General features: G+C 32.5%; 1 protein-coding gene across 2 annotated transcripts; it reads right to left on the minus strand.

Moving 5' to 3' along the window:
• Window positions 1-723: 723 nt before the first annotated feature.
• Window positions 724-10,524, minus strand: LOC117692521 (uncharacterized). 2 transcript variants are annotated; one of them, XM_066079288.1, is made up of 12 exons: window positions 10,149-10,524; window positions 9,996-10,028; window positions 9,679-9,838; window positions 8,704-9,289; window positions 7,935-8,318; window positions 7,452-7,513; window positions 7,086-7,325; window positions 6,776-6,997; window positions 6,412-6,468; window positions 2,191-2,322; window positions 1,973-2,098; window positions 724-1,730 (listed from the first exon to the last, which is right to left on the minus strand). In XM_066079288.1, the coding sequence occupies exons 3-10, from the start codon at window positions 9,715-9,717 to the stop codon at window positions 2,302-2,304; spliced, it is 1,611 nt and encodes a 536-aa protein (XP_065935360.1). In that variant the 5' UTR covers window positions 9,718-9,838; window positions 9,996-10,028; window positions 10,149-10,524; the 3' UTR covers window positions 724-1,730; window positions 1,973-2,098; window positions 2,191-2,301. The 2 variants fall into 2 exon arrangements, with proteins under 2 accessions (XP_065935360.1, XP_065935359.1); XM_066079287.1 differs by having other exon boundaries at window positions 9,679-10,523.
• Between the last annotated feature and the right edge of the window lie 3,540 nt (window positions 10,525-14,064).

The raw sequence follows: 14,064 nt of genomic DNA on the forward strand, positions 1-14,064 counted from the left end.
TCATATATTCTGCAATGGGTATAATTTCTTCATTTAGTCGATATATTGAAATGAGGCAATCGTCATCATTAAAATCGCTGAGGGTTTTTCTGTCTTTAAACATCCTTTTTTAATTTCTCAAGTTTCAAGAGTTTATATATGCAGTGACTACTTGTAAACCGACCATTACGTGTTTACAACCTATTTAGCAGTCCACTTGCATACTACTGGTTTATGGAAAATGTTACAGATCATTATGACCACAGTTAATATTTATATCAATCAAATCAAAAAAATTATATTGATGAGTATTATGATATTTATTCTGTGTAAATATCATAATGTGATTAATATGCTGTAATCATATGTTGAATTGAAATAATTAACAGTAAGTCTTCTAAATGTGTGAAAACAATACCTATGACATACTTAAGTCACCTCTACCGGCCGCCTAAGTTTTGGGTAAATTGTCCTAGCTAAGCACTCTTCTAGATACGGACTTAAGTCTAAGAATGTACATAAGTCCTACTTAAGCACTGTCTTAGACTGAAGTACCCTTTACGTTACGAGCCCCAGGTCGTGATCTGGCTTGAAGTCGCGAGGAAAGACAGTCATGTTCTTTGAGAAATAACAAAGGAAGACTGTATTTATATGCACCAGATTTGGTGATTGGGTCTTCTGTGTGATGAGTAAATATCACTCAAATAAATCAATGCAACTTGATAGAGGGAAAGAAAGTAAATGTAAAAATTTCATCTTTATTGAGGAGTTATTCTCTTTACAACTAAGAGAGGAAGGCTTACATATGCAAAATTTCATAAATTTTGTCGTAAACTTTCTTTGAAATTAACAGATCAGAATTTGACAATACTTTGTGACGCAGCGATAACTCCAATATAGGAAAAATATAAAACATACAAATGCATGTAACTTAATGAAAATTTTGATAAGAATAAGAATTATGAATACACATATAACAATGTTATATTTTTTTGTAATAAACGTTTATTATCATCGTTATAAATACTTTAACATGCTTTGACTTTATATTGTGCTTTATGATCAACATTTGTAAGTGCATTTTAAAATTTCAATAAATAAGAGAGGGAAATGTTTTATGATCAACAGATTACCCACCAGATCTACCTTTAATTTCACAAAAAAGGAGTTGTGTTGCTTTAAACTGTTACTAAGTAAAGAAATATTCAATATATTTCTTAAATAAAATCTAAACGTCTTCCTTTTTCTTTATAGAGAGCTCTTCCCCGTTAGGAGATTCAGATAGTTTATTAATTACCACGTCCACCCAGCCCTCTTGAAAATTACCCGGATTTAGATTTGTGTATTCATTACAAATTGAATTAAATGATCAATGAACTGCAATTGAATTTACAAGTTTTTATGATAAATGTACGGTTTATCTAACATCGATTTGCCAAATTTCCAAAATGAGTACGAAAACACTTTTATACCTTTTTAATCACTGTGAAAACTACAATCTATGTCGATGCATATACTTTTGGAAAATAACTAAAAATTACATATAACAAGTAATCAAAAACCTCAATTTATCAGGATTAATTGTCTCTCTTATACAGACACAGGAAAGGTGTAATTATATTTTATTCCCACACTGTAGCTTTAATAGTTTTAATGATTTTGGTAGGGGTTCAACAGTTCTTCTCTGACTTCTTTGCAGCGGTTTCCCCAAACGGAAACATCTATGTGTGAAACATTGTGGACAAATCTCTCTGAAACATTGAAAATTTTAGTATGTAGTCCTTTAAGCTATGTCAATATTATTATAAAAGCCAATAAAGAAACCCAAAGACAAAAAATGTTTGATGAACAGCACTTGATTGATTTAAAATGATAATATATAAAGGGGTTGAATAAAAGAAATAAGAGTGTGAAAACGACGACAACAAATGATGCTGGAAAACTTTTGAAACGAAATCAGTTCAGGGGAACTTAAAAATGATTTTATAATTACCTGCATTTTCTAGATTTATTTCCTCGAACATGTCTTTGTTCACCACAATTTTTAGTAACTCTACACATGGAATTTTTTCAAAGCATTTACATATGTCGACTTGGTAGGAGTCACTATGCTGTACATCTGCGTTAGTAAAAATAAAATGCATTAGTCAATATTTGATGACGAAGTGCTGCTACGTTTAATCTGTATCAGTAAAAATGTACAAAACTCGCCTTTAATGTCTACTACCACTGATGACAAACCATGCCTCAAAACTAGACCTTTTATAGCTTCTTTGCTGTCATACCAATCTCGAAAAGTCACAACGAAGCCGCAATAATAATTCAAACGTCCACGATCTGAATCTAGAAATAGTAAAAAGAAATCTGAAATACTATGCTCTGTTCTATATATTGCTACACAAAATATAAAATCTGCTTTTATACTAATACACATTATGATGTTGTTGAACAAAGATTTTAATTGAGACATCTAGACAAATCGTTTCATTAAAGCAAATCTGATTTTCCGTAATTAATAACATGTTTGTCATGAATACCGTTTTGTTGTTGTTTTTTTTTACAATATTTAACCTTTCCCACATTGATATATTGTTTAATATACATTTGCATTGTGTATAGTTTTCTATTTGCGCCATATAAAATTTCATCGATATCGTATAATTTTTTATTTCTATATATAAATACCATTTGTCATGTAAAAAGTTTCATTTGTATTGTATCTTATGGATTTTTGCTAAGTATTTAATATTTACAAAGTTTTTGTTAAAGGACATATCGCATGTTTTTCAATTTTCGATTTTTAAAAAGAAAATCATATCATAGTCATTAAAATACATAACATCATGTTTTATAAAAGATAATCTGGCTATTTTTTTTAAGTTTGAAAGCCATGAAATTCAAATATCGCGATATGCATATTTTCTCTCTCGATCTACCCGCCTTATCTGTGACGTCGAATGCGACCTCAAGCGAGATGGCTTTATAATTTGACTAGATATACACGACAATTACACCAATCATCACCTATCAAATCACCGATAACGGAACATGATGATGTTTTTGTCGCCTGTGAGTTTGCTAGCCACCAGAAAAAGGGACGTGGACTGTTTTTCCCCCTCAAATTTCACAAAGGGAATTCTTGAGGAGAACATGGTCAAATATCTGTTGGGGAATGATTTTAAAAGAAATAAACTATCAATATATAAATTAATTAACATGTGTTTTTTTCTTATAATTTCGGTTTTATAAAAACGTATTTATTTTCTAAGAGAAATAGAAGTTTACATACACAAGTTTGTATACACGGGGGCTTGTTCACAAAGAGCAAGTTGCTCAGAGAAAAAAATAACAAAGGAGGACCCAATTTTGAATATGGCCTCGCTTCATCAGCTATTTTCTCATTTTTGAATTGTTTTACTAGACATACATGTTAGCTTTTTTCCTTATTGATTTATTCATTCATACAGAGTTCACCCTTAAAGATACACAAAAGGATGGTACCTGAAATTTCTGTCACAGTTTTAAAGTTAAGGGAGAAGCCAAGGAGTTGTCGATTTTGAATGTGTACGCCAGAAATAAACAAAGTATGATGATAAAAACGTAAAAAAGAATAAAAGAATAGGAACTTACAGAATTAACATTAAAGGAGGAAAACGTTTTATTAACAAACACTTGCTGTTATGGAGTGTAGTATGAAATAAAGACACGTAGAAAGTTGTAACGAGTAAAATGAGTTAATGCCAAAGAAACAGGTATTCCAAAGTTTGGACCACATCGCTCACCTGAGCAACAATAGGTATGATAAAATCAGCCTAAAGGGGCATGGTCACGATTTTGGTCAATTTCTGTTTTTCTGTTATATTATTATATAACAGAAATTATATACATTATATAATTTTAAAATATTAAATATTATATATTTTATTATTTACAATGCTTTAGAAATGCATTTCTAATGATCAAATGAAATTTGAGAGTCAGTTGTTAAGTTATAAGCAAGATAGAGAGCTAAGAATTCTTTTTCATATAAACAAAGCTCGTGTCCTGTTTTTGTTTACAAAGGTTCAATATGCCAGTAAAAACTTTTTCAAGCTGATTTGTCTATCTGTTTATTCATTTTTAGCATAAATAAACAGTTTCTTACGATAATCATATTCATTTTAGGTCAAAAATTGGAATTTTCACTTCAGCATTCAAAATGTGAACAAAAGCTTTGTTTACATAGCAAAGAACTGTAAGCTCTGTTACTCGCCTAAAACTCAACAAATGACACTCAAATTTTGGTTGCCTATTTAAAATGCATTACTGAAGCATTGTAAACATTGAAATCGGAAAATTAATTTTGCCCAAAATCGTGACCATGCCCCTTTAACAGAGTCATAATTCAAAGTATCAAGACAATGTAGTATAATACATGTAGATCCTGTATAAATAAAAGTCAATTTTTTTTACCCTGGATATTCTTATGTTTTTAATCAAGTCCCTTTTCTAAAAGGATACTTTATAGTCATATAAGGATCGTCCAGGGGCCAAAGTCTAAACAATTTTAAAGAATCAGCAATATGTCAAAATGGTTGCATATAAGTAAAACCATATATCATAGCATTTCATTTCTTGTGAACAATTAAAAATATTTTCCTTTGTAAAATTGGAATTCTAATGTGGTCCCACCCTACTCCTCAAGATTTTGATTTGAAAGAATTTAAATCTACATTATCTGAGGTTGCTTTCAGTAAGGTTACAGCTTTTCTAGGCAAGTGGCTTTTTAGAAAAAAGATATTTTTCTATTGTTGTATAACTTTGGATTTTTTGCCCCCCCCCCCCCCCCTACGGACTATGATTTATGATTTGAACAAACTTGAATCTACCCTACCTGAGGATGCTTTCACTTAAGTTTCAGCTGGCTAATTAGTTTCTGAGAAGATTTTAAGATTAACAATATTTATTCCTATGTAAAAGTTTGACCCCCCCCCCGCATTATGGCCCCACCCTAACCCAGGGGTCATGATTTTCACCAATTTGTAGCTACACTACATAAAGATGCTTCCACACAAGTTTCACCTTTCCTGGCTGAATATTTCTGAGAAGAAGATTTTAAGATTTACACTATTTATTCCTATGTAAAAGTTTGACCCCCCTCCCATGGTGGCACCACCTCATTCCTCTGGGACCATGATTTGAACAAACTTGAATCTACACCCACTGAGGATGCTTCCACATAAGTGCCAGCTTTCATGGATGATTGGTTTTTGAGAAGAAGATTTTTAAAGATTTTCTCTATATATTCGGTGTAAAATTTCGACCACCATTGTGGCCCCACCTTACCCCCAGGGACAATGATTTAAACAAACTTGAATCTACACCCTCATGCTTCCACACAAGTTTCAGCTTTTATAGCCAATTGGTTTTTGAGAAGATGATTTTTGAACAATATCAACAAAATTTTAATAAATCTTAATTATCTCCTCTTGAAAGAAAGCGTGGCCTTTCATTTTAACAAACTAAAATTCTCTTTACCCGATAATGCTTTGTGCCAAGTTTATTTGAAATTGGTCCAGTGGTTCTGGAGAAGAAGTTGAAAATGCAAAAAGTTTACAGACAGACGGACGGACGGAAAGACGGACAGACGGACGTCGGACAAAAAGTGATCAGAAAAGCTCACTTGAGCTTTCATCTTAGTGAGCTAAAAACGCCAACAAAACAAAATGATCGTATATTTTAGTAAAGAGTACATCTTTTTTCGCAATTTTGGTCATGACCCCTACCAAGTTGTGTTTACATGTCGATCGATATGATCGTTATTTTGACTTCATCTTCACTTTCATCGCAACTTTCTTCGGCTTTGACAACGTTTTATATCCACACTGGTGGCTTAAATATGTACAGTTGTATTTTAAGATTCTCGGAATTAAATCAAAATTAGAAAAACGGGGTTCATGGCGAATATGTCAATGATTTAAAGAAGATAACGCTCATCTTACTTTTTGTTTACAATCAATTATTCGAAGAAGGTCGCATGTGGCGTCATAGTACTACGTGACACCCTATCTAATTAGCAAATTGTTTCATCGGGCTTTGATTAAAATCGATTTTATGGTTAATTACTACTTTGAATTTACATCAAACAAACTACTGGAAATAATTACTATATACACCAGAAAGGCAACGAATGTAAAATGTCCCTTATTTAAAACGTGCGATAAGTCATTTAAGCTTAAAGTGTCTTATTTTAAATTTGGCAATGTACAAGGCATTCATAATTTTATAGTTGTTAAAATGTTCTTTACAAACACGGTCAAAACATTTCACCAAAACAAATGTAAAGGACGAGAGAGAGAGAGAGAGAGAGAGAGAGAGAGAGAGAGAGAGAGAGAGAGAGAGAGAGAGAGATGTACAAAGAGAAATGTAGAGAAACAATAAGGAAGAACAAACCTGCATCCGATTGAAGAGAGGTCTTGTGCAATTTTGCTGCACGCGTAAAAGATTAAACTAAAAAAAAAGTCGATTATATATAGATTAATCATTAGATCAAAAGAAAACTTCTAGAACATGTTAATAAAGTATATCAGACAGTAATGTTCAAATGGATATAATGTGAATATTATCTTGAGTCATAATCATTCAAAATCTAGCAATTAATAAAAGAATGTTGATTTTGCAGTAGTACATGAAACTAGTTTTTAGAGATCACTGTTTGATGAAATCAAACGAATTAAAAGCAATATAAAATCTAACATATATATATATATATTATATATATTATTATATATATATATATATCGTAAGATATCCTTACAAATCTGCATAATTCCTCTTCGTCGTATAGAAAAAAGTAGACCCTCTCAATCTTTGTTTGCGGATTTTTCTTCCCGTATGCATGTATCAAATTGGTCATGGTTCTGGCCACCGGGTTGTATGGATAACCCAATTTGCCGGTTCCAAGTGCAGGGAAAGCAATGCTTTTATAACCATCCTTCTCCATTTCATTCAAACACTGTACAACTGATGCAGCTAAGATCTAAAAATACGACAAAGATGGCAGAAGTTATCAAAAATATACATAGTCGATTATGCAAGAATAAGAAACACGTTCTTATAAATCGTACCTCCAATGAAAATTTGCACGCGGGAATCCATGGTTCATACAGTGCTACATGGTATATCTTTCTACAATGAAGGAGACCAGCCGAAGTTTTGCAAACCTTTCCATAAGTAAATTTGCCTTTCTTCTTCTCTCTTTTACATTCCTCTTGAATAGTTTTTCCGCCAAGTTTAATAATTTGTCTCTCTACGAATCCTTTAGTCAAATCTAAGTTCGTGTTGGTAGAGTTAACCAGAACATCAACCTAAGTAAGTGTATTTGAATCTGATTAATCTTTATGAGAGAACTGTATTACTGAAAAAGACGCATAACAATGAATTATTGTTTATTTAATCGTTGATGTTTAAGCCTGAATATGATACCATCTAACCTTTTCGGCAACCTTTTCTATGGAATCTGTATCTGATTCAACTTCAATTGGTGACAGTGTACCTAATAAAGAATACACATAAAAAATCATATGTATGAAAGAAGCCTAAAGGTTTTCTTCGTAAAGCCTCGGGTCTCTATCTCTAAGCTTTATTGATTATTGGTACATATCATCAAGGATCAACTCTGTAATTCGTTATGATGTTGAAACACACATTCATTCACGCATTAAACACTTGTTTCATTTCCATGCTCACTTAACATGAGAGAATAATTCTTAAAGAGACAAGAAAAATACTTCGATAGTCAACATTCTTATCTACAATGAATTATTCTGACGTACCAATACTGATAATTTTGACTAACACTTGAACCGACTTGATATTACAGCAAGTACGTGTTTTTAAGACTGAGTAGAAGTCACAGTGGGGAAGCTTGTATTTTAATAATTTTATCATAATTTAGATAGTCGAAAGAATCATACCATGGCAATTATCCTCAAGACCAAATCCTGAAAGATTCAAACACGTAAACATTTTTGGATCAACAGCCTTTTTTAATGCGGTTCTTGTTTTACAAGATATCCCGTCCTCTTCCGATTCCACTGAAATGCACATTTCAAGAAAAATTTTCCTTTTCCTTCCAATCTTTTTTGCCTTTTTTGAAAAGTATTGAACAAAGTGAGCAAAGAGGTTTGTCTCAGACTCTTTCAGTGGAACACATACACTTTGAATGTGTCGGGCCTCAATTTTTTTATACACATGTCTAGGAATCTCTTTTACCTCCTCTTCGTTCGATTCAACATAAAAAACTGTTTTGTAATTTTTATTGTTCGTGTCCGATGGCTCAGTCCCCTCAGGTGAAACTCCTGAAAGAAATTAATTTTAAAAGGTATTTCTAAACTGTACACGTGTACAAATTCAAAACAATTAAACTGTATCTTCATAGACTATCAATATTTCTACACGTACTTTTATTTACGTTAAACAGGCGGTTTGGTACATTCTGAAATGCAGTCGAAAATATTATGTAATCTTGATCTATGAAAAAACCATGGGAACAGGTTCCTTAGTATGTTTCTATATTCATGTGTTCCTTGTTTTTGATTAACTCCATTATATGACCAGATATGCTTTTTTAAAGAATCTTACAGTCTAAAGATTCTAAGTAATTATCTGAAATATTTTATTCACGATGATAAAAACCAAATAATGGGTATTTATGACAATTTGAAATTGTAATGAAATTGTTACCATCCGCTGTTTCATGTTTTCCCTTAGACTTAATCCATGTCAGAAGAGCCTCACAACTGGTGTTTGATTTATCCCCATACGCCAATATTATGATGAGACATTTGTGAATCCAGCACTGTACATAGTACGGTCCTACCAGATCGTGCCTTCGATATCGAATAACACAACCTTTTGATTCCTTTTGTTTTCTTGACAATTTCTCAAAAGTTTCTTTCTTCACTTGAGTAGTGAAATTTATTCGAGGAATTTTGAAAATTAAACGACACATGTTCTGCAAAAGGACTGTGGTCTTGCTTTTGTCATATTTTAATGAAAATTTACCGGTTTCCAAAGCAAAAATGTTGAATGTTGGGTCAAATGTTTGCAAAGCCTTTAGTTGTTCTTCAAGGTCAGCAGGTGAGTCACAATCAGTAATAATACTCTCTACATTCGATTCATTTTCGTTCACTAAATCAAAAACTGGATTTTGAATGACAACTGACATTCTGTGATCATTTGAATCTGTAGATGGTAACTGTGTTTCAGAACTCGACACGCACTGTTTTCTTTTCGTCTCGTGTTGAATTTCATCTGAGTCATTGCTTTTCTATTTGAAATATAAAAAAAATATTGCAAACCTTGTTTTTGACCTAGATATTTGTTCGAGAATGCTTATTATGTAAATCATATCATTTTGCTTTAGATGTGCAGACTTTAAATTACTTTTGAATATCTGCAATATTTTAAATGCATAGGAAATTATCTTTTAATCACGATATTTTATAAGTATAAGGTAACACTTCTTAAAAACCTTGAAAACCTTGAAAACCTTAAAAACACCTTTGATATCTGTTAGAGACATAGTACATTTTGTTTTGAAATACAATCATTAGCAATGATAGATGGAGAGATTTTCAATTTGCAATGAAAGATGGATGCATTATAAGATAAATAACTATTGTTATAATACAAAATTACATAAAATGAATCACAGACAGTTTGCTTTGGTACATAGATATCAGGCGTCCCGTCCATCTTGTAAACGTCGATTTTTTTTTAAAACGAAGAAAACACCGTCATTTAGGTAATGATGTCTCACTAAGTAACAATCTTGAGCTTCGGCATGTACGATTCTCAAACTACATTTCCTACAATGCTATAATATTACTCGTTTTAGAATACCTTTTCTTTGTTATGCCCTCGTATTTGATTGGATATTAAACAAAGATGGCGTAGCCTCTTTAACTCAAGATGAAAATTCTAGAATCGATCTTATCATTTCTTGTCTATTTAGAAAGGTTAAAAATACTTACAAGTATATGCATATGTTTTACTCCTTTAAGACTCTGGTAAATCAAGTGAAACAATTACAATTGAGATACTCTGCGTCAAAGTGAACAAATTGATTTAAACAAAATTGTTCAAAAAAAGAAGATAGGGGAATACCCATATGCTTGATAACTTACCTGAGTAACAGGTCTACAGCTTAATTTTGAATCCGTTTAAAATGTTCCTCTTTAATCCTAAAAACCCAAGAGATGTGTGCAACGTTTGCACAGACTTAACAAACAACATAACAAATTTAAACATTGTTGATCAGAATAAATATTTTTAGGATTTTTTCTCTGTATTGCTGTGTTGAACTTTGCATCACCCCTCTTTGGGTTTCAAATCTAGGGGTAATACTTTCCACAAATTTTTATCTGCATTTTATCAGGGACGCTTGCAAATTAATATCATGGATTGTAGAAATGTAATTCTTGAATTAACATCTAAAAAGCTAGATACCCACAAAAGATCAGCGATGCAAATCGGTGTTTTAAAAAGCTGTCTTGAACCTTCACTTCGGATGAGCTAAAATTTATTTAATTTTTTTATATACTTACTCCTAAAATATTATTAACTCCTAATTTTCAATATGTGAAAAATTTCATCAATGAACAAATTATATCATCACTTGTGAGGTTTTTAATACGTTTTATATTTTGTTTGAAAGTGATTTTATGACAATGCTTATGATTCCACATGCTAGTTTAGTTGAAATTTAAGTTGATATGCCATAATGCATATATCGGATCCCATGTATAATATAAAAATACCATATTGCCTATTACCATAAATTTAATTGGCTAGGTGTAGACATAAATGTTTTTTAAATTAAGAATGGAGATGTAGCTAAATGCAGAATGTGTCCTTTTTTGAAGTGGAAAACGAACCTTCAAAATCTTATTCTCTTCGAATAACAGTTCATACTGGATGGAGTGTCAATGTCTATGATGTATATAAACTTACTCTGTTCGATTTGCCCGGGGAGAAAACTTTTTTAATCAGTTGTTTGGATGGGGTTCAAGTTCTACAATAAATGAATACATGTAAACGTAATTCTAAAGAACACAACTAGGTGTGATATGTAGGTGCAGTAAGCCCTTCATTTTTTACAGCTGTTCGGATGGAGTGTCAAGTTCTTCTACATAAGGAACACAACTACGTGATTGGTATGCGCATGCAGTAAGCCCTTTATTTTTTTCCAGGTGTTCGGATAGAGTGTCAAGTTCTACAATATATGCAAGAACACAACTAGGAGTTCGATTTGCCAATGCTACGAAAGCCGAGAAGGATCATTCGAGATTCGAGATTCGAAATACGAGATTCGAAATACGAGATTCGAGATTCGAAATTCGAGATTCAATATCTAAATTAACCAATCAAATCAAGGATCTGAAAATATGTATCCTAGCGACATCAAACTGTTCTAAATAAAAATCATACGTACATGCTCTTATATACAAATAAATGCTATGTTCACTTCTCCCTACCTAACTAAATAATTATTTGTATTTACTTTTACACAGAATATCTAAGTAGACTAGTAATAATGCAGTGTGCTTCGCAGATCTAAGTGATTTTGTTTGCCCTGGTGCATTTCCACCTGATGCGTTTGAACCCTAAGGTATTTCACCACCAGTAATAGTTTAAAACCGGCCGGGTTTATTCACCCCTTTTGTGTAAAAATGCGGTTATGGTAGAGAACTTCATAAGCGTAGCTAATTTTTTCTGTAGGGGGTCCTAGGCCAATTTTAAAAAATTTTACTATTTAAATTTGATAAGCTCCAATTTTCCCGAGGAGGGGGTCCAGATCCCCTGACCCCCTCCTTTCTAGATCCCCGCATGAAGATTAGTACATGTATCTAAATATAAATAATCTGTCCTGTTTCACTAATAAATATAAGCATTACTTATCGTTTTTATGTATGCATACAGTGATACACTAGACTAGTACTATAATTATAAACAAATCATTGAGATATTATCACATCATACGGAATTATTAATGAATACAATTTTTTTTCCTTTTCCTCAGTAAACAACTTATAATGAGTCCTACTTTTAGAATTGTTTTCAGTATAGAAGGATACCTACTCTCTACAATGAAAGGTAGGGATGATAGGGTGCCAATTTATTCACATTGCCGATTTCTTGTGCAGAGAACAGTAAAACCTTTTATTTGATTGTGCATGAATATTTCAAAATTAATTGTTGTACATATATTTTGTTATAATTCATTCATTGATATATCAACAAGAAAGAATAAAAGCATATGTTTCACAGCCAAGTTAAGTTTCTCTGTATTTTCCTACCCCCCCCCCCCCCCCCCCCGCACCAAAATTGACAATAATTACATATAAGTCATACAAATGTTTACTTTTTTTGTAAGTAAATCTCTAAAGATGTAAATAAGCACTGCAAACAAAGATGTGTGTATTTAATATACTACTACATTACACTTAGCCAGATAAAATGTAATCAGGATGAAGCTACAAGGAGTAAGTGGTGCAAATTTACCAATTTGTCGCCATACACACAGAACACCAAATAAAGAAACTGTGAGTGGTGTGTGGAATGCATAAAAGATGGCGGCAAATTATCTCAAATAATCAGTGCAAAAACCCACAAATAGGCTGTTATTTGTTACATATCCTGCAAAAACATTGATAAAAAATGTTATCGTCCCATAACATAGCCGATTAAGTTAATGTGTACATATGGTCAACGTACATGTAATTCTAATATACAAGAAGGCGGACGTTCAGGCGGGGATCCAGAATATTAAATTTCAAAAATGATCGGTTGAATTACATTAAATGCTTTGAAAATTGTTTTAAACTATCGCACGGGTCAAAATGAGTGATAGAAGCTATGTACAGTGTAATTGGAAACTTTCATTTTATATCAATATGTAGTATTACCTATTATAACAAATGAGAGTATAGCACAACTGCCACAAGCAATACATGCCCTTTACCGGCACCACCTCCCTCCCCATAAAAAAATGAAACAATTGTCGTTTTATTTGCTAAAATGTGTGTGGTTCAAGATTTTTCTAAAGGACATACCCGATTAGAATTGAAAAAGAGTCGTAGGTTTAAAACTAATTCTGTCAAAATTTTTAGATTTATTTGGTTATATTTTGGTCCATTTGGGTAAATATATGCACCAGCGCAGCTCTAATTTATATATAATCAGGTCATAAATTCAAAATATTTTAAAAAATTAATAGCTTTAAATCCAGTGGATGAAAGAAAAGGAAAGCAAGTCGAACTCGATGAGTGCTAATACCTGTGTTGAATGAATGGTACAGTAGGATATGCGCAAAAAAGTCCCGTCTACTCTTTCCTACCCTATAATTATTGGAATATTAAATCCGATTATAAGAGTCAAATTAAAAATCAAGTACGGATATGTACCTGTTTATCAAAAGTAAAACTACTCATAATTTATCTACAGTGCATCGTTATGGAGCTACACGGAAAGTTTTATATTAATTTGCCGAGCCAAATAAAAAAAACCCTGGAAAACGAAGAGAAAACAAAGTGGGGACAGAATAACTGACAAATTAATTAGGACTATATAGCCCCCCCCCTCTTGAAATGTATATACTGAAAACAGATTATTGGCGTACAACATCCGCACACAATTTCATGGTGTTTTTTTTTTTTATCATTTTCGCTAGCTAATGTAAGACATCACAAATACCCCAAACCCCCTCACGGAAAAGGAAATGCTAGGTGATGAGAGAGAGAGAGAGAGAGAGAGAGAGAGAGAGAGAGAGAGAGAGAGAGAGAGAGAGAGAGAGAGAGAGAGAGAGAGAGAGAGAGTCGATGTAAATCACAGGTGCGCTAACACCGTTAAAATTAAAGCTTGCTAGTTGGTCTGCCCTACCCTAGCTACCTCCTCTCTTTTCTCGTTTTAGAGGCTTAATTATTGTCTATATATGCTTGTAACAAATCAAATCAATTTCAAATTCTAAATCAAAACTGAATTTGAAACTACAAAACTCTCTCTGTGTCTGTCTGTCTGTCTGTCTGTCTGTCTGTCTGTCTC

This window comes from Magallana gigas, chromosome 3 (genome assembly GCF_963853765.1).
Source record: "Magallana gigas chromosome 3, xbMagGiga1.1, whole genome shotgun sequence".
Taxonomy (NCBI): domain Eukaryota; kingdom Metazoa; phylum Mollusca; class Bivalvia; order Ostreida; family Ostreidae; genus Magallana; species Magallana gigas.

Excerpts from the sequence above, each read along its gene's own strand:
- LOC117692521 (XM_066079288.1), bottom strand. The coding sequence starts at position 9,717 with ATGGACGGGACGCCTGATATCTATGTACCAAAGCAAACT. Across the intron at positions 7,514-7,934 it reads TCTTGAGGATAATTGCCATG|GTACACTGTCACCAATTGAA; the intron begins GTATGATTCTTT and ends ATTCTTTATTAG. Across the intron at positions 2,323-6,411 it reads CTCTCTTCAATCGGATGCAG|ATTCAGATCGTGGACGTTTG; the intron begins GTTTGTTCTTCC and ends TACTATTTCTAG.